The sequence below is a fragment of the Lissotriton vulgaris genome, chromosome 3_1, assembly GCF_964263255.1.
Source record: "Lissotriton vulgaris chromosome 3_1, aLisVul1.2, whole genome shotgun sequence".
NCBI lineage: Eukaryota > Metazoa > Chordata > Amphibia > Caudata > Salamandridae > Lissotriton > Lissotriton vulgaris.
In genome coordinates, this window is record NC_141689.1 from 1,891,270,725 (window position 1) to 1,891,295,252 (window position 24,528).

Consider the following 24,528-nt stretch of genomic DNA (forward strand, 5'->3'; position numbering starts at 1 on the left):
CGCCACCTGCTCTTGCTCACTTTTGCTGCTGCCCCAATATTTTACAGATCTACGTCACTTACGAGGCTCCAGACAGCAGAATCAAACGCATCCTGCTGCAGCACTTACCAGATCATGGTGAGTTGCTGGGAAAGCTACTCACACTGTCCGCTGCACCAACATCTTTAACAAAGGGTCTCTGTCTGTGTCCGGGGGTGGGTACATATAAGGTCAGACTGGCAGTGCAGGTCACAGCCCCGTTTACTCATCTGCACTATATTCCGCTGCACCGCTAGCAAAGCGGCTCACCTGTGTCACTTCAGCTGTGTCACTGCCCTCTCCCAGGCTGCTCAGTGTGCGGCTGCCATTTTCTCCCGTCCGTGGACGGAGTTCGCCGTTCTTACTTTTGCTGCTTTCAGTGGCCGTTACGTGTTCAAGTCGCATGTATACTTGCTGCGATGCTTCAGTTATTTGCCTACTCGTTCCATCCAGACTGGATGGCAGTTTTGTCCCAGGATTTTTGTCAGATAGTATGTTCAGCTGGCAGAGCAGCACTAAAGTCTGACCATCTTGCCATGGGCTCTCTGGCACCCCCGCCCATGGATATAATTTAAGGATCACTAGAACTAGCTGTTAGGTGTACACCTTGCATGAGAGACGATTAGCCATGACACTAAGTTCTGCTCATGATATAAGGGGTAGTGCTAGGGTTGAAAAGAAAATGAGGCTCCAGAATTGTAAAAAGCGCAGGGTTACTTGGATTACTGCACAAGGAATTCGATCATATTTACATTGTATCAGTACTAGGCTTGATTTATTCACTTGAGTTCCAGGCAAAGGTGAAACAAAGCTACTTGCTCAATTAATTTTAATGTTCCGAGGACAAGGAGCCTGGATTTCACATAGGGAGAACAGCAAGAAACTTATTTTATTAGTGTGACATACAACCTAGGGAGTCATTTAGAGTTTTTGCAGACGGAGTGAACCACAATAAACTGCCAGTTCCACCTCTATGCCAAACGCATTATTTCCCTGCCTAATTCCGAGATGGGGGAACTACAATATTTCCACTGATGTAGGCTCAGTCGACTCAATTAGTCATAACCTTGAACACAGTGCCACCAAGTTATAGTAATGATTTCACTGTCCCATTTAAGACATTTGACTATCCCTGGATGTCCTTACCTGGGCCTGCCCTGCATGGCACTCTCGGGCAATACAATCAATCTCTGGTCCCAACGTGCAGTGAGAAAAGCCCCATTAAGCAATGACCAGCTTTACAGAGTTAGACAAAATACAAGGTGCCCACTCTTCAAAGAGCTCTGCCTTCATTGCACCAAATACACTGGCAGTTACAGTTAAGGCAGTGGCACTAGGAGAGCAAAGGTCAGAACATCTGTTGCCCTTGCTGACTTGCAACTGCCTGTCCAACAATAAATGGTCATCTTAGTCTGTTAATATAAGAGAATAACTGATTTCATAAATCTGGATGCTTTAATGGGATTTGCATGAACGTTAAAATCAGTTTATAATCAGAACCAGTGGGGTGGCAAAGGTGCCTTGGGCCCTAAAACATGAAAAGAAATTGCACCCCACCCCATGGCTTGCCCTGCGCTACAGATAGCAGCACCTCAAATCAAAACCATGAAAGTGTATTGTCATTTGAATGTCATGAAGCACTGACAAGGACACAGGGATTATGCTTGAGGCAAGTAAGAGGTGAAGTTGCTAAATACCAACTCTGATATAAAAACATGAAAGAAAACACATTCCAAAATTAATGCTGCTATTGTATCAGAGTTTTCAGATTTGGGGAAGGCAACTGAATAAAAGTGCAACCATTAGTATTTGACGCTACAGATGCAGAGAAGCCAGAAATATCCATGTAATCATCAGCATTTGGGATTTTTAATTCCTCTCCTGAATGGCACCCACACATCATAATCATTTTTACAAAAAATTAAACTGCCTGAATATTGTATGTTGGAAAAAAGCTTTCCCTCATGTTTTGCAAAAGATTATTTTTAGAAAATATGTCATCCTTTCCAATCTAACATATTTTTTGCTCGTAAGTGACTCACATTTTTCACTCCATTTTAGTCAAGCAATGACGAGGTCCATGCCCTATTCACCTGCTACATGAATCCATTTCAGTGCATTTGATATAAAAATTCTAATTCAACCATAATTTTACTGTTTGTTACAACCCTGATGGGCTGACAGCTAAGATATATTGAGCAATAACATAACCAAGCTGTGTTTTAAAGTCACTTATCCACTCTATCACCTTCTACGAATTAGGGCATCTAGTACACATATTTGTTAAGTCTACCTGCTCAGTGACTCTTAAGCTTCCTCCCCAAACCATTGGCACGGAGCATAAGTCAAGTGAGCTCTCTCTCGTCTGGCTGAGATAGAAAGCTGCAATAAGGCAGTGCTACCACAGTGGCTGCTCCTCAAAAGTGCACCTGTAAGATGACAGGTATAAAGTGAAAGCCAAATGGCAGGGCCAAGACTTGGAAGAGACCATGTGGGGTAGAGAAAGCCATTCTGTGATGATCACCTGGCCTTAAGGCCTCCTGACAATAACTTTTTGAAAGGTCAATGAAACCTATGTATTTGGCTTTTTCCAATCATTTTATGAGCTTGTCCACTTAGGCATTAAACAGGCATCTGAAGATTTATACTAGATTTACTCTTCGGAAATCTACACAAAATCACAGTGATCTAACAGTTTCAATACCAACACATTAGGTGATGTCCAGTTGCTGGATGAGGGTTCAATGATACCCATTTGAACCATGATTTCTAATTCAATACCTAAAGCTTAACATTGGACCTCCAATATGTAATATAGACGTGATCTTACTATAGGGCACTGTGTAGCATTTAGTTTGTACTCAAATATCTCTGTCTTTCTGGTTTTATGGAAAATACATGCCTGGCCTGTCCATGACATGTATGAGATCCACTTATTGAAAAGTTGACAGGGTCATTTTGTTCACAAGATTCAACAAGATTCTTCGAAGTCCTGGGGGAGCTCACATGGCACATATCCTTCTCATTCCTCATGTTCATTGGGATGATGGCAATCATGCATGCAATGTCAGGTTGTTCCCATTTGTTTAACATGTTTAATTGATATTGCTACTCTCTGTGTTTCCTGACGGGTAAGTAGTTTTGTAGGGGACTCTTTCAACTACATCAATACCCTCATAAGGTCAATGCCACTGGCCCAGTACTTTGTGTTTAGAATTGAAGAGCAATACTAATACCTTATCACCGACTTGCAATATTCTTTGCACAGACCTCTGATTGAAACACTTTTCTTGTAGGTTCTTAGGTTCTCGAATACTGTCTGCATTGGTCTGTCCAATGGCTTGTCATTGTTTCTAAAGATGAAGAGCATACTCTACAAATTACACTGAGTTTTCTTCCTCCTCTTCAGCGTCTTCTAGTGATCTATAGAGTACTGATTGAGGTTGATGTCTCAATAATACCTCAAACAGGCTAAATCCTGTTGAAGATTGAGTGGTGTTCCTCAGAGTGAATAGTATTAGCAGTAATACTTTCTCCTAATCCTTTCCATCATGGCTAATTGCTGTCTTCAACATTTTCTGGATTGTTTTATAGAACTGTTCTACTAACCCATTTGTTTGCGGATGGTACACAAGAGTCTTCAACTGTTTTATTTTCAAAACGTATTTCATCAATTGAGACATGAAGTTCGGTACTTGGCCCATGGGTACTTCCTTTGCTATGCCTACACAGGAATAAATGGCTTATAGAGATCATAAATATGGCTGCAAATGATACCTCTTAATTGAAAGGCTTCAGAATACTTTGTGCCAAAATCCACAACCAGCAACAATAACCAGTGTCTTCATCCTGACTATGCTATGGGTCCCATGGGTCCATGTCCATTCTCTAGAAAGGGGGTTGTTGGATCTGTAAAGATTGTAGAGGATTGTTTGATAAATATTCTGGACTTTTCAGTTTACACACCTGACATGTTTGTAAATACCTGATAATTTCTACTTATGTACATGAACATAACAACCTTTGTAGCATCCTATTTTGGGTTTTCTCTGCTCCTTGAAGGCTTCCAATGATGTTGTTATGGACTAGCTGTAGAACAGCAGAGCAGAACTGCTGATGTACAGTGCTTCTCTGGAGTGATATCTTCTTCTCCTCTGGCTCTTGTTCTTGTTCTGCCCCGGAGGACAAAAACGTCTCTAAAATCCAGTCCATACTGGTGGATATGATTTGGGTACCTAACAGCACCTTTCCAGCTTACTTCTCAGCTAGTTAGTGTTTACTTTATTTGGGTGTGGGTTCAGTTCTTTTAATGTCTTCTTTTGCCAGAGGTGCTTCTTATCCCAACTTTGCAGAAGATTGCCAAAGAATAGTTCCCTAAAATTATGTACATTAGTCCCCAGTATAATAAGTTCAGGCATCTTAGGTCATAGCTCTACCATTAGGGAAATCTTTCTTTCTTGACCCTGGAGTATTTCTGCATTACAAGGGTAGGATTTCACATATTCAGGCATACGACCGATAAAAGCGTGGTTTTTCTCAGGGAGATGGGAGAACCAGCATTTGTAAATATCCACTGTCTACTAGACCCCATGTTTTCAGGCAATTTATTTTCACTCCGGTTATAAACAGATGGGGGCTGGAAAAGGTATCAGCATAATTGTTCCCCAAAACACTGACATTCAAGGATTCAGGCTTGTTTTTAGAAGGACCTATATCGGCTATGTGATACCACTCCTCAGAGTCATAACTTTGGGGTACTATCAGGGAGAGATTTCCATAGGTAATTGCATTGGTGCCACATCTTCTTTTTTTAATTTGAGAGTGATATTTGTTAGGAGCAACTTCAGTTTGTGATAGCAGTGGAGGAAGCAGAGGATTATTCACAGCAGCTCATTGGCACGAGGTCCCCAAAGCTACTACACCAGAGAGAGAGTGGTTAGGGTGCTGGAGTACCCATCTCAGAATTGGTAGCTTTCCCACGTCAAGGAATTACTCAATAACAATCTAATCAGAAATTTGCTTTGAAGAAGCTGCTGGGATGTTAAATCATTTATCTGTGTGAACCTTAGTACAAAACAATTGCTTTTCACTGTCTCTGTAGAATTGATTCCTGTAAATCTTCTCAACAAACCTAGTCTTTCTAATATTACCTTCTTGGAGACTGCCTAAGCAGTTGTTCCATCAAGATTTGCAGCCTGGCGCATGGCCTGCATTTCTCCCATTACTAGGGAGGCAATGTAATGAGCCCATAGCTCTGGAGACCATATGGCATTGTGTGCTATGGTATCAAAAGTATTGCAAACATATTCAGTATCTTCACCAGATGTAGATTATTGTGGCACTGATACAGGTACATTGGGGTGTACTCCTTAAGAAGCCATAGCATCTGTAAGCTGAGTGATGGGTCTTAATCCTTTTCATAGGCAGCTAACCATCTAGCAGCTTCATGCTACATCTAATTTTCAAAGTCTTGATAATTGAACTGGGTTTGTTGCTGCAGATGTTGGATCACTTGAATCAGTTGTTGCTGAACTTCAACCAGCTTCCGTAACAGCAATTCCAATGTGCTGATAGGCACGTTATGGCACATAGTGGCTATCAGGTGCAGATCTATGGAAACTCCCCAAAAGGATGGCCAAGATGAATACATATTGTAGAACAAACATCAAAAAATGCATTGGGACCAACAGGTTTGTGGGACAGTGTAAAGGGTGAAACCCCAGTCTGGGACTGCCACCTCTTGAAAGAGGTCAGGGCATTGTTAGGGTTCCAACAATGGGACAGAATCAAGATAGCTATGGTCATTGATATAGGGATGGACTCAGACATTAAGATATATGAAGAATTGGAAGTGGAATTCAGGTATGGCTGTTTCAGTTTTCGCAACTTAGATATGCATTATACTAATACAAGAAGAGAATGACCGAGGTCCAATAATGTTCCCCTATCCAAACAGAGTACTCACTGAAGGTATGCCAACTGAAGCAATATCATTAATTTATAATATTCTAATTAACAATGCCTCTGACTGTATGGCACTGGTAATAGACCGGTGAGATGGAGGTTTTAAGAGGTTGGACAACACAAAGAGGGGGGTAGCGATGTTGATGCCCAGAGAGTTTGTGGCAAAGGTTGGATTCTTCCTGGTTTAGTTCAAACTACTGAACTGGACATATTACACATGTAAACAGCTGAAAACTGTTCCACGTACTGCGTATGACAAATGCCTCAAATGTGGTGGAGATAGGGAAAATTCCTGCATACATAGTGGGGTTCCCCACAGATAAGTATATTTTGTGATAAGGTTTAGAACCTCCTAGATTGAGTATCTAGTGCAGATCACTATGTATGCCAAAGGACTGCTTCTGGATGTGTATATGGGGGGAGGGGGGGGAGAGGGTTGCCATACCATACCCAAATATGTGAAGATGCTATGTAATACCCGAATGTCAGACAGGACATAGGTGCAAGATGGGGACATGCACAACCATCTGGCTTTAGAGATGGTGCCCCAAATATGAACTGGTTCATGGAGGCAGAAAATACAATGAACAGAAGACATTTTAAAAAGTATTGGGACAATGATGCAAGTTCCATTGCTTGTCACAAGATACCATGTATGACCAGGAGTCTTTTCTGGATGTATGTTGAGGATATACTTAATCAAAACAGTAAGAGTCTGAGCAATCAGTGACTCCAAATAATGTAATAAGATGCAAATCTACATGCTTGGTCTGTCACCTAAGCTTCTTTCTGTGACTTCAACTCAAGAAAAAATGCTTTTAAACAAACAGAAAGGAACAGCCACAGGCCAACGAGCAGAAGGTACCTCGCTCTCATCACAGCCATGGCCAGTCCCTGTTATCTTCTCTTTTTTATGAGTCACTCAACTGCCTTCAAGCTGTTGTGTAGTTGTCAGGAAAAGCACGTGCCCTGTGAATTGTATGCTGAGATAAATTAGCTAGAGCTGCACCCCTTGGTCACCCATGCTATGGACCTAACCGGGGCTCTGAATAAAATGATCTCCTCCTTGTAAAGAAGTTGGGAATGATAGACCCCGGTTTTTCAGTGTGGGCAAAGAGTATACATTATGTGATACCAGTTGGCATCCGTGGGTGGAGTAAAGAGTAGAATTATTATTATTGATGTTACATATGGATAAGTCACTCCCACAGCCACATTCAACTGAAACCACAACATCTAATTCCAAACAGTGGACACGCTAGGAAGATAATAGCTGTCTACTTGTACCAAAGTTCAATCTTTTGACTATAGTTGGCCACCATTTTGAATCCACTGGCCCCAGACTCATTCTGGGACCTCTGACATTTTTCCGATCATTGTAAGTTTAAGGTGTTGCTTTTCAAGTAGCTCCCACACAGGAAAGAAACTGGATTACGGTTTTCATAAAATATTTGTGGGTTGTCAAATACTTGCGACTATTACCATATGTGTAGCAAAGAAATATAATCTTACATAAGAATGTCAGTGATGGTTTGTTTTTGTCTTTTCTTTACACATCGTAGGAGCCTGGAGGGCATTGAAATTCCAAATATCCAGAGACGGATGTTCAGTTCACTGAGAAATCTTTCTCACATGTGAGTTAAGTATTATTCTTTGCTATTTTTTAAAAACGTTTTATGTTTCTTAATCTAGCAAAGAAAGGCAAACATTATGCAAGATGTATTCTGTAAAGAAAATGCTGTCAGGGGTTGTAGTCCCCTTTACTTTCCGATTATGATTCCGTCAAACTGTTCTTTACAGGGAAGTATCTGGTTGTAAGCCATAAATACACGTAAAACGTAATTTTTAAGTTACCAGAAAGTGTGGGGCAAGCTAAATATACACAAATAAAATAACATTTCATCTACACCTGTGATGTCATAGGAAATAACACGGTACAAAAGGGGGTGGTGATGGACGGAGCATCTGAATCAATCAAACACTCACACCCAATCAAAAGATCTGGGTTTAATCCATCACCGTTCTTTAGCCCACTCTGCCACCCCAGTTCAGACATGGCTATATGCAAATCAGTCTGACCCTGTGCCTCGTGGGAACAGTCCAGCCCGAACTGCCAAGCCATGTCTTCCCTGGACCGGAAACAAGCTTCCGAGGACCGGTTTCTGGCATTCCAGCCGTCTTCAGCCCGGCTTGCTTGCTTGCTTGAATCCAGTGGCAAAGTGAGCAAGTGAGCAAGGGACTCACAGCTGAGCATACCCTGCCACACTTATGGCGGCCAAAAGCGGTACAAAAGGGGGTGGTGAATAACAGGCATGTGTTTTCAGTACTAACAAAATGAAACCATTGTGGTCCTTTATTCAGTAGCTTTCCACTCAAAGCAAGGTCATTAGATGTGCATACAACAGGGACCATGGATTCTTTTTTATTTTCTGATTTAAAAATGAGTAGAAAGAGACTAATATGATGCTTCAAATTTGTTCAATCCAAGAAGCACTATTTAAAACATCATAGACATGGAAATGTGACCGACTGCTCCAAATATGTCATAGTGGACGTCACCAACCCACAGTTTTTCCATAAAGGTCGATAGGAACTCCTTAATATCAAACTAGTTGCTGTGGAAAGCTAACAAGATTAGGAGTCTCGTTTTGCCTCTAAACATATAAGCCAATTAATAAGAATCCCATTGTCAATCAATCAATCAATCAGGGTTTTTGTAGAGCACGACTAATCATCCGTAAGGGTCTCAAGGCACTGGTGCAATGATATGATATCTATGATGGAAAATATTCATGGAGGACGTGTCATGACATATTGGTTTATGGTGTATCAAATCAATACCATAAATAAAGCTCTTAAGCAGACATTCATGTCTTTTTTAGTTGAACAAACCTGCATCTACCATAGAATGCAAACAACGGTGGTGTAACGGGCCGAACTGGTGAGACCCGCTCAGCATGCGGATCGTGCTCCTAGAAATAACCAGACTGCACACCAGATTGTATGCACTGAGATAGAACCTCGAGCAGTTCTAATCTTCTTTACCTCTGGCCGCACCCAGCCGTCAAGTTGAGGGAGTTCCGAGGGTGAGTGGAACTCTACAACCCCCCAAACGTCAGTTACAGACATTGTCTGTGGAGAACTTCATAACACACATCTCGAGATGGGTGCAGGATTGGGGCGCATATTATACTGTTGAATTCGAGATTGCAAATGGATTGTTTCAGTCCCCTTTGAAGGCTCCTTAGGGAAGATCCTCACTGTCAGCACTTCCCTGTGGTTGTTTGCAGCCATGATCATTTGAACCTATGTTTTGGTGTCATGGTGGTCACACTTCCTGCACGTTCAACCCATTCCTCTTTTCCGCCTTCCCAGGGACCTGTGTCATCCTCAAGTTCTCTTTCTTGCAGCTCGGTTCTGACATGGATCTTCTTGAACGTGATTGCGCTCCCACTTGATGGCTAAGGCCTCTCTTTAAATTCGAGCATGCTAGGCTTCAGCGCTCATTGGCGCTCTGCTCATGAAGGCAAGGGGATGCCACACTCCCAGTTCTCATTCTTGTGTAAGTACTGCACCAAAGCCAATGCGGCTGGCATGGACAATTAATTCTGTGGCTTTCACTGGGTCAAAATAGCATAGTGGAGTGTTGCTCAACAGTGTTAATTTGAAGTTGGCAAATGCTGTCTCTTCCACAGGGCCCCATTACCATCTGGCTGCCGTCTTTGTCAGGGACTTCAATTGTCCTGAAAAGTTCACCAGGTTTGGCAAGAAACCATTCTCAGTAGGTGGTCATTTCCAGGAAACTGCACACTCCCATAGCGTTACGGGATGCCGGGGCATGCTGTATAGCTTTAGACTTTCTCGGATTGACCTTAAGTCCATCTTTTGAGAAGATGAATCCAAAGAACTCGATCTGTGACTCAAAGAAGAAGACTTGTGCTTGTGTAGATGAGTCCATTATCACTGAGGTGCTGTAGGGTGGCTATTAGCAATGGTGGCGCTCCTCAAGGGTAGATGAGTAGATAAAGATATCATCACTGATGACTATCACCCCATCATCTCTAATAGTGTTTTGGCACACCTCTACCACTGATGATAGTCTGAAATAAAGTTGTTTGTACAGAGAGAGGCCCAAGTGCATCAAAAACATCATAATGTACTGCCTGCCCTGAAACAGCGGCAGTTGCTGGTAACCACCATTGAGATCTAGCTTCGAGAACCACTGGGCCCCATTGAAGTCTGCCACAATGTTATCCATGCTCAGTGTGATGTGCCGATCCCTTTTAATCGCCCTGTTGTGGAGGCGCATGTCAATACACAGCCTTATCTCTCCTGGATGCTTGGGTTTTTCCACAATCACCATCTGGGAGACCCATGAAGTGGGTCCAGACACCTTTTCAATTACATCCAGGTGTTCAAATTCCTCAAACTACTTATGCACCAGCAGCTAGAGGTGAAACGATATTCTTCCGTGGTGAAGCACTAGCAGCTTGACGGTGGGTCTATTAACTTGCTGAACAGCTGATGGGCAGCAAGAAAACTATGGACACTCACCACCCGAGCTGGCCATGCGATTGATGTCTCACTATTCATCAATGGTGTTCATGGTATTATTCATGGTCCATTTGTATCCTTGTTGTAATTCTCAGAGGATTTGCAGGGATGCGAGCAGGTCAGAGTTCCTTTTTCGGTCTCGGCTCTAGTTGGTGCACATGCCCTTTCTCGAACCGTTCTACATCTGGTAAGAAGAAAGTGGGAAACCCAATCTACCCTTGGAGGCTTGGGAAATGCAACAAGTATAAGGTAACTGCGCCTACGAGGGATTTCATTTAGAAAACTTTTTTAAACAGATACCTTTGTTAAGCCCCAATTGGTGGCTAACATAAGAACAATCTAAGCATCAATTAGCTCATTTACATCACGATAAATAAACAAACATTTATTGTAATTTATCGTGATGTAAATGAGTGAATTTATGTTTAGATTCTTCATATGTCAGCCACCAATTGGGGCTTAACAACTAAGTTATCTGTTTAACTGGTTTAAAAAAGTTTTCTAAATGAAATCCCGTGACGGGGCAGTTACCTTATAATAGTATCTACATCTGGGCTTACAGCCCATCCATAGGCTTCCCATTTGCTGGCACCATCATTGCTCTATTTTTCGCTCTACCTAATTTTGAAGGCCATGCATATGTCATGCCTCTTCCAGTGTTTAGCTTTCTCCGCGCACACTGCCCAACTACATTTAAACCTATGAAGATGTGTTTTGGGACTACATTTTTCTTTAAGAGCGCTTCTGTTTGTACTTGATCCTGCTCACGCCGCTGTATGAGGAAGCACACTCACCCACCCCCGTCGAGCATCTTGACAGCCATCTCTTCACTTACACTCCTCAAAGTGACTTGTGTACACACAGCTGGAGGTGAATGAAACCCATATCTGGTCACTCTCCCCTAAACAATAATCTCACGCCCCTTCTCTCACGCTCTTCTGGCGTGACTCTGGCGCGACTCACGCGCCTTCTCTGTGCGTGAGTCGCGCCAGAGTCCTGCCCGTCTGCGCCCGTCAGCACTAAGGAAGTGCGGGGTGTGGCAGGACTCTATCTTTTACGTCTTACAACATGGCCTCATCTATTATCAGGTATTACAGAGAAGATCTGTTGGCTATTCGAGAACGTCTTTCTACCTGCTCCTTACCTCTAGTAGCACCGCTATGTGGCCCTTACCGCTGCACTTGCTGCTGCTGGCGACTGCCTTCCCCCTCCCGTATCCGCTCTTTAGAAATACCATCCCGGCAGATTTGCGTGCCTGGGGTGAGCGCTATTAGTATATATAGCTTAAATGTCAGATCTCTGGTAAAACATCATTTGGAGATCTTTGACATCCTTACTAATGATTCTCCGGATGTGTTTTTTATGACCGAGACCTGGCTACAGGATGCAGATACGTTGATACTAAACTTATCTTTTCCCCCTGACTATGCCGTGGCTACCCTTAATCGCGGCTCGAGAGCGGGTGGAATTGCTATGGCAGTGAAGCGCCGTTACCCCTGTGAATGGAAAGAATTAAAACTTCCGGGATGTGAATGTGCCCGGTTTAAAATCTCCTTCACTCACTGCTATAGCTTTACTGGTCTTTTAATATATCGGCCTCCGGGCTGCGATGCCGCTTTAGGGCCGCTCTCCCGGATGTTATTAGCTCAGAGGCTCTCGGCTGTGCGAATTTTAATGTGCTAGGTGACCTCAACCTGCACTTCGACTGCTCATCTCAGCCCTCCATTCGGAGCTGTCTGGCCGATTTAGAAGCCTTACAGCTTTTACAGAGGGTGACTTTCCCCACCCATCAGGGCGGGCATATACTGGACCCGTTTTTCACTAATTTAGAGGAAATAAATATATGCTCACCTATCCAGCTGATATGGACTGACCATATGTTGGTGAAAGCATCTATTCCTATGTCTGTACCCCTCTTTTTGCTGCAGAATAAAATCACCCACATACGACAGTGGAATAAATTAAAGTTAGAAGACTTTTATCTTCTACTGGAGAAGGCACCCTTGCCTCCCTTCTCCGATGTCAATTGTGGCTACGAATCATTCTGTAACTGGATTGTTACGGCCCTTGACTCTTTAATTCCTCTGGTCAGATCTAACTGTCGGACTAAAGTCCACAGTCCCTGGTACGATGAGACCTTAGCGTCTCTTAAGAGAGACTGTAGGCAGGCAGAAAGACGGTGGAGAAAATCTTTTGACCCTGCGCTTAAAACCTGCTATTTAACTCAAACTAAGTTATACCACAGAGCGGTCTGTAGAGCCCGCGCCGCCTACTATGCGCAGGAGTTTTGGAATAGCCCCAACCCCTCTAAACTGATTTTTAAGGTCCTAAAGGACCTCATGACCAAGAGGGCCACCGCAGCGGAAATATGCACAGACTCCCACTGTGAAAGTCTGGCATCTTTCTTCATCGAAAAGGTGCAAGCAATTTATCGCACCTTTCCAACTTATCTGCAACACTCGGACCCAGTTGGTTGCCCTACGGGTGATGATGTGATCTTGGACCTGCTGGCCCCCCTCTCCGAGGAGGGGTTTGATTTACTTAGCCAAAAATTAAATCTGGCTCCCCTGCGGATCCACTTAAACCTGCCCAGTTTAAGAACATGCAGGCGACATGTCGTACACCAGTGCTAGCTCTCATCAACCTGTCGCTGGCCTCAGGGATCGTGCCCACCAGGTGGAAGCAAGCGGTAGTGACACCCATCCTAAAAAGCCTTCCCTAGATCCGGTAAAACCTGAGAATTATCGCCCCATTTCACTGCTGCCGTGGGCCGCCAAAGTCACCGAGGCCCACCTGAATGGGATCCTGACTGACCATCTCGCCAAAGCCAACATCTTGGACCCCACTCAAAATGGGTTTAGTGCAGGCCACAGCACGGAGACTGCCTTGTTGTTTATGGTTGAACATCTGCGCTCCGTGCTGGATACTGGTCGAACAGCGGCACTCCTGTTATTAGATCTGAGTGCCGCGTTCGACACGGTTTCTCACGAGATCCTGTTGCGGCGGCTAGAGGAAGCGGGTGTCAGAGGGTCCGCCTTGTGTTGGTTCCGGTCCTTCCTCTCTGACAGATCATTCCAGGTTGCTATCCCACCCGGTAAATCTACCTCTTACCCGCTGACACTGGGGGTCCCACAGGGATCATCCCTGAGTCCCACTTTATTCAACCTGTACGTTAGACCGCTGGCTGCGGTAGTCAAGCGCTGGGGCCTGACAATGGTCTCCTACGTGGATGACACGCAGCTGGCGGTCACGTTGAGTGGGGACTCAGATGTGGAGGCCATCAGGTTTTGCGAGGGTCTACGTGCGGTGGCCAATTGGATGAATCAGAACTGTCTCCAATTGAACACTAAGAAGACAGAGGTTATGGTTGTGGGAAAGCAGGCAGGATGGTGGAATGATAACTGGTGGCCTCCCGAATTAGGAATGACCCCTTCTCCTGTAATGGAGATAAAAAACCTTGGGGTCTGGCTGGACCCTACTCTCAGTTTCACCTGCCATACTAAGAGGGTGGCAGCCTCTTGCTTTGGCATTATCAGGGGCCTTAGACCTGTACTTAAATTCTTCGATGCCCCCACCAGACAGCTAGTGGTCCAAGCCTCAGTACTATCTAGGATAGATTATGCCAGTGCATTGCTAGCAGGAATAAACCGGGCTGAACTCACGCGGCTGCAGCGAGTGCAGAATGCCACAGCCAGAGCGGTGGTGGGCTTGCCCAGGCGTTGTCAGGTTTCGAGAACAGAACACTGCAAGCGTTCCACTGGCTGCCTGTTGGTCGGAGGATCGAGTTTAAGGTGCTTTGCCTGGCTTTTAAAATCTTAAAAGGCACGGCCCCCCCAATCCTGACGAACCTCCTGACCCCTTAAGTCCCCTCCCGATCCTTGAGATCGATGGGTCAGAACCTGTCTGTTGTCCCACGTTTCTTGTTGAGTAGGACAGGTGGCCGCTCCTTTCGAGTAGTGGCCGCAAAGCTGTGGAACTCTCTTCCTGCTGAAATTCGGGCACTGGATGACTTACTCCAGTTTAGACGGGCTATTAAAACCTTCCTTTTTAATAAAAATCTCTGATTGAGTCTCTTTTATGCTGTGTTGTGTATACCTTCTTATGGCGCCAGGACGCCCCTTTGCTGGGGCAGCTGTGCGCGGTACAAAAACAGTTAACATAACATAACATAACATAACACATCTGTTTTTTAACTTTCTTCTCCTGGGAACATTTAGAAGTGCAGATATTAGTGTGCAACAAAGCGGCGTACAGCTTTCTCACTGTGCACGCACAGTAGCCTGCGGGACGAGGTGGACAGCTTCATGCATGTGCTGCTGGAGATATCGGGTGAGTGTCCAGCACTGGGTGCCAAGGTATCTGCCGACTCCTGTCTCAGGAATTCTTTGCTCCTCTAAAAAACTTTTTTTAGCCATGTCATTCAGCGCCACAACACAGTTCCCATACTTATTTCAATGCCCTTTAAGGACTGTTGGGCAATGATCTGTGGGCATGGAACGCTCAAGTATTTACAAACAAACCAGGTTTTCGAGCTGTGCTCGTTGGCAGACTTTTCACTGGTAATTACGTTAACTGATGCTGGAACAGTGGACTTTTGCACTTTGTTACCAACTGGAGGGGCTCATTGTTTGCTTCACTCATTTTGCTTAGCTGGTAGTATAACCCTGTGACCACGTGACCTGAAACTAATAAATATGGGGATGGCAAGGCGGGGCCAGGAGACCTCCTGTGCCTGAACTGATTGAACATATATATTTACAACAACAAGGGGCCCCAATTTAGTCAACAGGGGTCCTCGGGAACTTACTTTTTCAAACAACAGTGGTCCCAGGCATACATGAATAAACGAAACGATAAATATAGACAGAATCAGTTCTATATTCTGAGTGACATGTCCAGCCGGACAGAGGTCTTCAAGTTTACTCAATAAACAATTTAGTTCAAACAGAATACCTTCAACTAATCACCAGTGTGGTACACAAGCCTGTGCCCAACATTCACGGATCAAATACAGAAGGTAGGTTTACAGACAAAGAAGGGCTTTTAAGGCAGACAAACATTTTCTGTGTAAGAAATGCAGTTGTACAGAAAAATCAGAAAAACACCATTACATCACATAGCAATCACGTTTTGTATAAGATGTTACAAAGGTCGACGGCGTTTAGGTCCCCCTATTAATCATAGGGACCATCATCAGGACATTAGAATTATGCCTTAACGTTGTTAGCCTCTAATTGCCTAAGAAGAAAAAAATGGAAAAAAAGGATTCACATTTATTGGAGAAGGACTGATATTACTTAAGGTAAGTGACTTATAGTGAAGGTGAAACAGTGTTTTTAAAAAAACTTAATAATGCAGCCATCAATGTGAACGTGACCAGCAGAGGTGTCGCTAGGCTGGTGGGTCTTAATGGTGAGGTTGAACTAAGATTGGACAATAGCTCAGAGACCACACTAGATATGCCTATCAAGTGCAAGGCGCAACGAGGTGAGCGAATCGAGTGAGCCGGCACGTTACCAGCGGAGGTGTCGCTGGGCTGGTGTTTCTGAATGGTAAGGTTGAGCTAAGAAGGAACGTTAACTCAGATCCCACAATGGACATACCTATCAAGTGCAAGGCGCAACAAGGTGAACGACCCGAGTGAGCCGGACCGTGCTAGGGAGAATGGGATTTAAAAACAAGAACCAAGTGTTCAAGATTCTGCGGGGTAAAAGTGCGGGTGGAGCCGAAATGATCACGGGGTGAATAGTGAGTAAAAACTATAGGCATAGGAGTATGATAAGACATACCCTCCCAAAACACGGCGCAACGAGGACTAATTTAAGTGAATGATAAGACATACCCTCCCAAAACACGGCGCAACGAGGTGGGCTAATTTAAGTGAATGAAGTCATGCTTGGGATGAAACATGCAAGGAGCATCCCGAGGACGAATATCCCAGTGTTTACGCTCGTTCGAGTGTGGAATCAGAACAAAGCCGTAGTGAAAAAATCACAAGGCATTACGTAGGATTTTGTTGAGGCCGGAAATAGGGCTTACCAGGGCACTCTTGTGTGGCCGGCTAGGAAGAGTACCATAAGTATAGTACCGCAGCCCTAAAATAAAAATAATTTATTGAGGGTGGGAGAAACCGGAAGTAAAAGGGTTCATGCCAGTAACCGAGAATAGTATCTTACCAAAATTGGGTGCTCTGTGTGCCGCGGTATAATAACGTGCTCCAACCGCGCCAGGATGCTGCCTGTCAAGAAACAGCGAACATCAGAATTGTGCAGTTAACTCTTACCGAGTGGTGGAGTGAGCGGATTGCCCAGTGCTTACGGGGTTAGTCTGTAGTTCAATGATTCCCTGGCGTGCTCGGCGAGGAAACGCGAAGAGTTACAAAAAGGTAGAGTGAAGCCGATTGGTTAAGGGGCGTGCCGGAGCTAAGACACAAACAGTGGACAACAACCATGGTAGCCATGTTGGTGGAGGCAGAGTGTTTCTCTGATGTGAAGTGCACAGTGCAAGGTGAATAAGGAAAAAGGATTAAAATTGCGCTGACAATAGTATAGAGATTCAAAACAAAGGAAATTCAAACAGGACAACTAGATCAGAGCATTTAAGGTTTAGATGAGAGCAGTCCATTCCTCTTGAACATTCAGGCCGGAGTTCATACTGTCCGTTTGTAGTATCCATTTCAGCTCCTCTCTGTTGAGCATTCGGGTCAGGTCACCACCTCTGGGCGGGATGATGACTTGTGTGATCACTGTCCAGCGTATATCATTTTCTGTGTGGCCCTTATCGACAAAATGTTCGACCAAGGGAGCATTCGGTGTTTTACAACGAATCCCGCTTCGATGTTGAGAAATTTGCAGCTTTATTTTCTGCTTGGTCTGGCCCACATAAATTAAGTTGCAGGGACAAAAAATGGCATAAATGATATTACAACTATTACAATTAGTAAAAGTTCTTAGTTCATATTTAGCCTCTTTGTATACAAATTCTTTGGAGTCAATTGAAAAATCACACACCACACATGAACCACAATTGGAGGACTACTTTAGTGAGGCAAATTTACTGTTTGAGAAGCTTAAAACCAGAGGCTTCCCAAGGCGCCTAATTAAGAACGCGATGAAAAGGGCCTGGAACTGCCCCCAGGAAACACTTCTGGAGCCGAAGCCTAAACAAACCTCTGACCTAACAGTGTGTGTCACCACTTTTTCCACTATTTCCAATCGGGTTAAAAAGAGCATAAAAAGGAATTGGCACATACTGAACTCTGGAACACTTAATTGGAAAACCCCTCTTTTTGCATTTAAGAAAAATAAAAATCTGAAATACCATCTAGTCAGGGCAGTTTTACCGACAAGTAATGTAACAAACACCACCCTTCATGATCTCTGGTCATTACCCCCTCTCCGGGGTCATTCCAAATGTGTTTCATGTGTGGTGTGTGATTTTTCAATTGACTCCAAAGAATTTGTATACAAAGAGGCTAAATATGAACTAAGAACTTTTACTAATTGTAATAGTTGTAATATCATTTATGCCATTTGTTGTCCCTGCAACCTAATTTATGTGGGCCAGACCAAGCAGAAAATAAAGCTGCGAATTTCTCAACATCGAAGCCGGATTCGTTGTAAAACACCGAATGCTCCCTTGGTCGAACATTTTGTCGATAAGGGCCACACGGAAAATGATATACGCTGGACAGTGATCACACAAGTCATCATCCCGCCCAGAGGTGATGACCTGACCCGAATGCTCAACAGAGAGGAGCTGAAATGGATACTAAAAACGGACAGTTTGAACTCCGGCCTGAACGTTCAAGAGGAATGGACTGCTCTCATCTAAATCTTAAAATCTCTGATCTAGTTGTCCTGTTTGAATTTCCTTTGTTTTGAATCTCTATACTATTGTCAGCGCAATTTTAATCCTTTTTCCTTATTCACCTTGCACTGTGCACTTCACATCAGAGAAACACTCTGCCTCCACCAGCATGGCTACCATGGTTGTTGTCCACTGTTTGTGTCTTTGCTCCGGCACGCCCCTTAACCAATTGGCTTCACTCTACCTTTTTGTAACTCTTCGCGTTTCCTCGCCGAGCACGCCAGGGAATCATTGAACTACAGACTAATCTGGTAAGCGCTGGGCAATCCGCTCACTCCACCACTCGGTAAGAGTTAACTGCACAATTCTGATGTTCACTGTTTCTTGACAGGCAGCATCCTGGCGCCGTTGGAGCACGTTATTATACCGCGGCACACAGAGCACCCAATTTTGGTAAGATACTATTCTCGGTTACTGGCATGAACCCTTTTACTTCCGGTTTCTCCCACCCTCAATAAATTCTTTTTATTTTAGGGCTGCGGTACCATACTTATGGTACTCCTCCTAGCCGCCACACAAGAGTACCCTGGTAAGCCCTATTTCCGGCCTCAACAAAATCCTACGTAATGCCTCGTGATTTTTTCACTACGGCTTTGTTTCGATTCCACACTCGAACGAGCGTAAACACTGGGATATTCGTCCTCGGCATGCTCCTTGCATGTTTCATCCCAAGCATGACTTCATTCACTTAAATTAGCCCACCTCGTTGAGCCGTGTTTTGGGAGGGTATGTCTTATCATTCACTTAAATTAGTCCTCGTTGCGCCGTGTTTTGGGAGGGTATGTCTTATCATACTCCTATGCCTATAGTTTTTACTCACTATTCACCCCGTGATCATTTCGGCTCCACCTGCACCTTTACCTCGCAGAATCTCGAACACTCGGTTCTTGTTTTTAAATCCCATTCTCCCTAGCACGGTCCGGCTCACTCGGTCGTTCACCTTGTTGCGCCTTGCACTTGATAGGTATGTCGATTGTGGGATCTGAGTTAACGTCCCTTCTTAGCTCAACCTTACCATTCAGAACCACCAGCTTAGCGACACCTCCGCTGGTAACGTTCCGGCTCACTCGATTCGCTCACCTCGTTGCGCCTTGCACTTGATAGGCATATCTAGTGTGGTCTCTGAGCTATTGTCCAATTTTAGTTCAACCTCACCATTAAGACCCACCAGCCTAGCGACACCTCTGCTGGTCACTTTCACATTGATGGCAGCATTATTAAGTTTTTTTTAAAACACTGTTTCACCTTCACTATAAGTCACTTACCTTAAGTAATATCAGGCCTTCTCCAATAAATGTGAATCCTTTTCTTCCATTTTTTTCTTCTTAGGCAATTAGAGGCTAACAACGTTAAGGCATAATTCTAATGTCCTGATGATGGTCCCTATGATTAATAGGGGGACCAAAACGCCGTCGACCTTTGTAACACCTTATACAAAACGTGATTGCTATGTGATGTAATGGTGTTTTTCTGATTTTTCTGTACAACTGCATTTCTTACACAGAAAACGTTTGTCTGCCTTCTTTGTCTGTAAACCTACCTTCTGTATTTCATCCGTGAGTGTTGGGCACAGGCTTGTGTACCACACTGGTGATTAGTTGAAGGTATTCTGTTTGAACTAAATTGTTTATTGAGTAAACTTGAAGACATCTGTCCGGCTGGACATGTCACTCAGAATATAGAACTGATTCTTTCTATATTTATCGTTTCGTTTATTCATGTATGCATGGGACCACTGTTGTTTGAACTGATTGAACAAGCACTACTCCTCCGAGTAATTTTCTCAGGCCTTGCAAACCCACACATGGGTGAACCCTTGCTTTGAAGTAAGTCAACCAGTGCCCTGCTTACGATCCGAGGTTATCGACATAACAGCCATGGCTATGGAGTGCAACTCTCTGTAAAACAATACAGCACTCTGTTTAACCGATTCCAAGATCTTCTCTGATTCTTTAAAGGAGGTGGCCAGTTCTGCACAGATGGCTAACCTGCTGACATCACAAGTAGTTTATTTTATGTTTTTAGGGCTGAGCATGATGTTTTACAATGATTGAGCCACGCCCCTTTAACAAGACACCCATTCCAGCTTATCAGGAAGGAAAGGTTGCATCTTCATTGACACCGTTCTTCGCTCTATAAAGTGCTCTGGGTAATGTCTGTGGTCTTTCAGGATACCTCAGGGTCTCCACGTCGTGGACTAGGTAGGCCCAATTTAATGCACGTGAAATAACACCACGTACACACAGTATTGCAGTATGGGCCGAGACCCTGAGCAGTCATGCGGCCTTTTATTTATACCTTCGGGCGAGCCCCCCCTCTGGGTGCATACAAACTGCAACATGTTATAGTGCGGGCCGGGTGGCTCCGTCACTACATCCCTCCTTTCCTTTAGATGCAATGCTGCTGAATTTCTCCACAGCTGTCTTTGGGCATGCAGCACACAAAGTCTCGGAATCTCTGGCTGTGGGCAGGGTTCGGCCGGAGACTATAACTCTGGCCCCGGGAGTTGCTGATAGTCTCTGTCCCTGCCGTGTCCCCTTAGGATGACAAGGGACTCAGACTGCTCATTGGCTGTTCTTCACTTGCTGGTGCCCGTTCCTCTTGGTGCCTTGGCACGGGGTCGGCATTTTCACCTGGGGTACTTGGTGGTGATACTGCTTCTTCACCGTCTTCTTCGCCTCTGTTGTCACCTCCGTGCTCTGCGCATCGCCTGGTGTACACTCTCTTGAACCAGGATATTCCTGGTGATTGTGCGATGTCCATGCTGAGCAGACACTATAGTTCCCTGAACCTCCGTGACTTTCCACACCTCTGGTTCGTATGGGGTGCGATATTTCCATCTAGGATAACTATCTTTTACTATGACACGGTCTCCCACTCGGATGCAGGTCACTTGTGCCTTCAGCGCTTGGCTTACTTTTTCATTGGTGGCCTTCCTCCTGGCTTGCACGGCTGCTTTATCTAAATCACTTGGGCACCATGAGGAGTCAGTGGGAATACCATCTCGTGGGGCTTTCCGGAACAGCAAGTGCGCTGGGGGACATTGTGTCGTACAGTGCGGCATCTGATGATATGCCCTCAAGAACTGTTGCAGGCACCACTTCTCCTTTCTTGAATCCGATCCGCAAGGCTCGGTTTAGGGTCCCCATAAAGCGTTCTATCTCTCCATTGGCCTGTGGCCACTGTGGCATTAATTTGCGATACCAGATGGCATGGTGCACCAGATACTCCTGAAACTGTCTCCCCTGGAAGGGCAGCTCATTATCCAATTTGATCTCTTCTGGGAGTCCTAACATCCCGAAGACTCAGTCCAGGGTGACCTTGACCAGGGGAAACGCATTGGACGACACCACCTCCACGACTGGGTGTCTGGAGTGAGAGTCGATGAGGACGAGTGTGTTTGGCCCATCGAGGAATGACCCAAAATCGATGCTGATGTGGGTCCACGGGTCCTGACATGGATCTTCTGTGATATTGGGATGAGGTGTCGGGTCATTGCTGGTGATGTTGCATGAATGGCAGGTGTAAATTGTATTGTCAACTCCTAAATACCTATAATGCCAGAAGAACAGAACTCAACTCCTTCCAGTTGAAGGACCATCGCAGTTCTCTTTTTCTAAAATTTCCTGGACTGAATGAGGATCCAGTGTTGCACCACAGCCATAGCAGAAGGAATCTGCATTCAACAGAACTGGAGTTGAAAACTGAAGAGTAGGTCACCCTCCCTCACCAACACATCAAATGACACTAGACTAGCCACCAATGCATCTATTTCTCAATTTCGTTCAAAACTGCAATCCTGCTGTTATATTGATGAGAGGATGGATCTCACCACCGGAGGATGTGTCTGGATATTGGACCGAGACATTATATGCCCAAGGTACAACAAGCACAGTGGAAACCTATAAAATTAGATATAAGAATATTAGAGCTTGAATGTATAACGTTAAAACGCATACATTCACAGCGCATACCATCACAACGTAACTTTTACAACGAAAGATCCATTGCAATGCATGTCTTTACAACGCATGCCATTACAACGCAGATGCTATTACATCGCATGCCATTACAACGTAAGTATAGATAAATGTAATAATATTAATTTAATTGTAATTTTTAAATAATTTATTTAAAAAATGTATTTTAATAAAATGTAATTTACTATTCTAAATCCAGGGGGGTGTAAAAGTAGGGTAAGTGCTGGATAGTGTAGGGGTTAAAATTACTATTCTAACTCCAGGGGGTGTAATAGTAGGGTAAGTGCTGGATAGTGTAGGGGTAAAAATTACTATTCTAACTCCGGGGGGGGTGTAATAATAGGGTAAGTGCTGGATAGTGTAGGGGTTAAAATTACTATTCTAACTCCAGGGGGGTGTAATAGTAGGGTAAGTGCTGGATAGTGAGAGGGTAAAATTTAGTATTCTAACTCCAGGGGGGGTGTAATAGTAGGGTAAGTGCTGGATAGTGTAGGGGTTAAGATTACTATTCTAACTCCAAGGGGGTGTAATAGTAGGGTAAGTGCTGGATAGTGTAGGGGTTAAAATTACTATTCTAACTTCAGGGAGATAAAATAGTAGGGTAAGTGTTGGATAGTATAGGGGTAAAAATTACTATTCTAACTACAGAGGGGTGTAAAAGTAGGGTAAGTGCTGGATAGTGTAGGGGTAAAAATTACTATTCTAACTTCAGGGGGGTGTGATCGTAGGGTAAGTGCTGGATAGTGTAGGGGTTAAAATTACTATTCTAACTCCAGGGGGGTGTAATAGTTGGGTAAGTGATGGATAGTGTAGGGGTAAAAATTACTATTCTAACTCCAGTGGGGTGTAAAAGTAGGGTAAGTGCTGGATAGTGTAGGGGTAAAAATGACTATTCTAACTCCAGGGGGTGTAATAGTAGGGTAAGTGCTGGATAGTGTAGGGGTAAAAATTACTATTCTAACTCCAGGGGGGTGTAAAAGTAGGGTAAGTGCTGGATAGTGTAGGGGTAAAAATTACTATTCTAACTCCAGGGGGGTGTAAAAGTAGGGTAAGTGCTGGATAGTGTAGGGGTTAAAAATTACTATTCTAACTCCAGGGGGGTGTAATAGTAGGGTAATGTTGGATAGAGTAGGGGTTAAAATAACTATCCTAACACCAGGGGGTTTAATTGAAATAAATTTAATTTTAAATATTTAATTTAAATAAAAATATTAAAATGTATTGTAATAAATTAAATTATAATTATTTTAAGAAAATTAATTTAAAAATAAATTAATATTATTTTAATTAAATACTTACCCATACTTACGTTGTAATGGCATGCGTTGTAATAGCATCTGCGTTGTAATGACATGCGTTGTAATGGCATGCTTTGTAATGGATCTTGCGTTGTAAAAGTTGCGTTGTGATGGTAGTGCGTTGTAAAAGTTGCGTTGTGATGGTTTTTTTCCCTTAGAGCTTAGGAACTGATACCCAAACTAGGTGTTCTATCCAAAGGAATCCTCTGCTTGCTATATCTCTATGTAGCTGCATCTATCTCCTGGCAGAGGCGTACAGCTTGTACAGGTGAACTGACACATGGGTACGGATGACACCGGCAAGGACAACAAACCTACTTCCATCTGAAATCATGTTCCAGTAAATTCAAAATTCTTGAGCAGCAGTTAACCTTGGCTAGGTTGATAAGAAACTCAAGCTCAACGTTTAACAAACTGTTTACACATGGTGCAAGTTCCCTATTTTGGTCTTTGCATGGATCAGCCAATTGTACAGGTATAGAACAGATGGACTTTGATGCCCTTGAAGTGGAGTACTGCCGGCAAGACCTTGGCGAAAAGTCTCGGGCTGGTTTTAGACTGAAGGGAAAGTCTTTGAACTGATAATCTAACAGTATGGCTGCAAATCATAGGAATTTCTGATGGCCTGGTCAAATGTTGATATAAAAATAAACATCCTTTAGATCCTGAGCTGCAAGAAACTCCACCGTAAAAATCAAGGCAATACTATTCTACAGTGTGTCTGTCTTGAAACAGATTGTCTGAATGAATTGATTCACACTTAACTTGATAACCAGCCTGAATTCTCTTGAGATCATTAGCACCAGAAAGATATGGGAATAGACCCCTGAGCTACCAGAGAACCA

At 43.9% G+C, this 24,528-nt stretch overlaps 1 protein-coding gene across 1 annotated transcript in view; it reads left to right on the top strand.

Moving 5' to 3' along the window:
• Window positions 1-24,528, top strand: part of RXFP1 (relaxin family peptide receptor 1) — a 955,071-nt gene that overhangs the window by 873,764 nt on the left and 56,779 nt on the right. Inside the window, exon 14 of the mRNA XM_086962355.1 lies at window positions 7,545-7,616. Coding sequence (XP_086818481.1) covers window positions 7,545-7,616 — 72 coding nt within the window. The remainder of the gene's footprint in view (window positions 1-7,544; window positions 7,617-24,528) is intronic.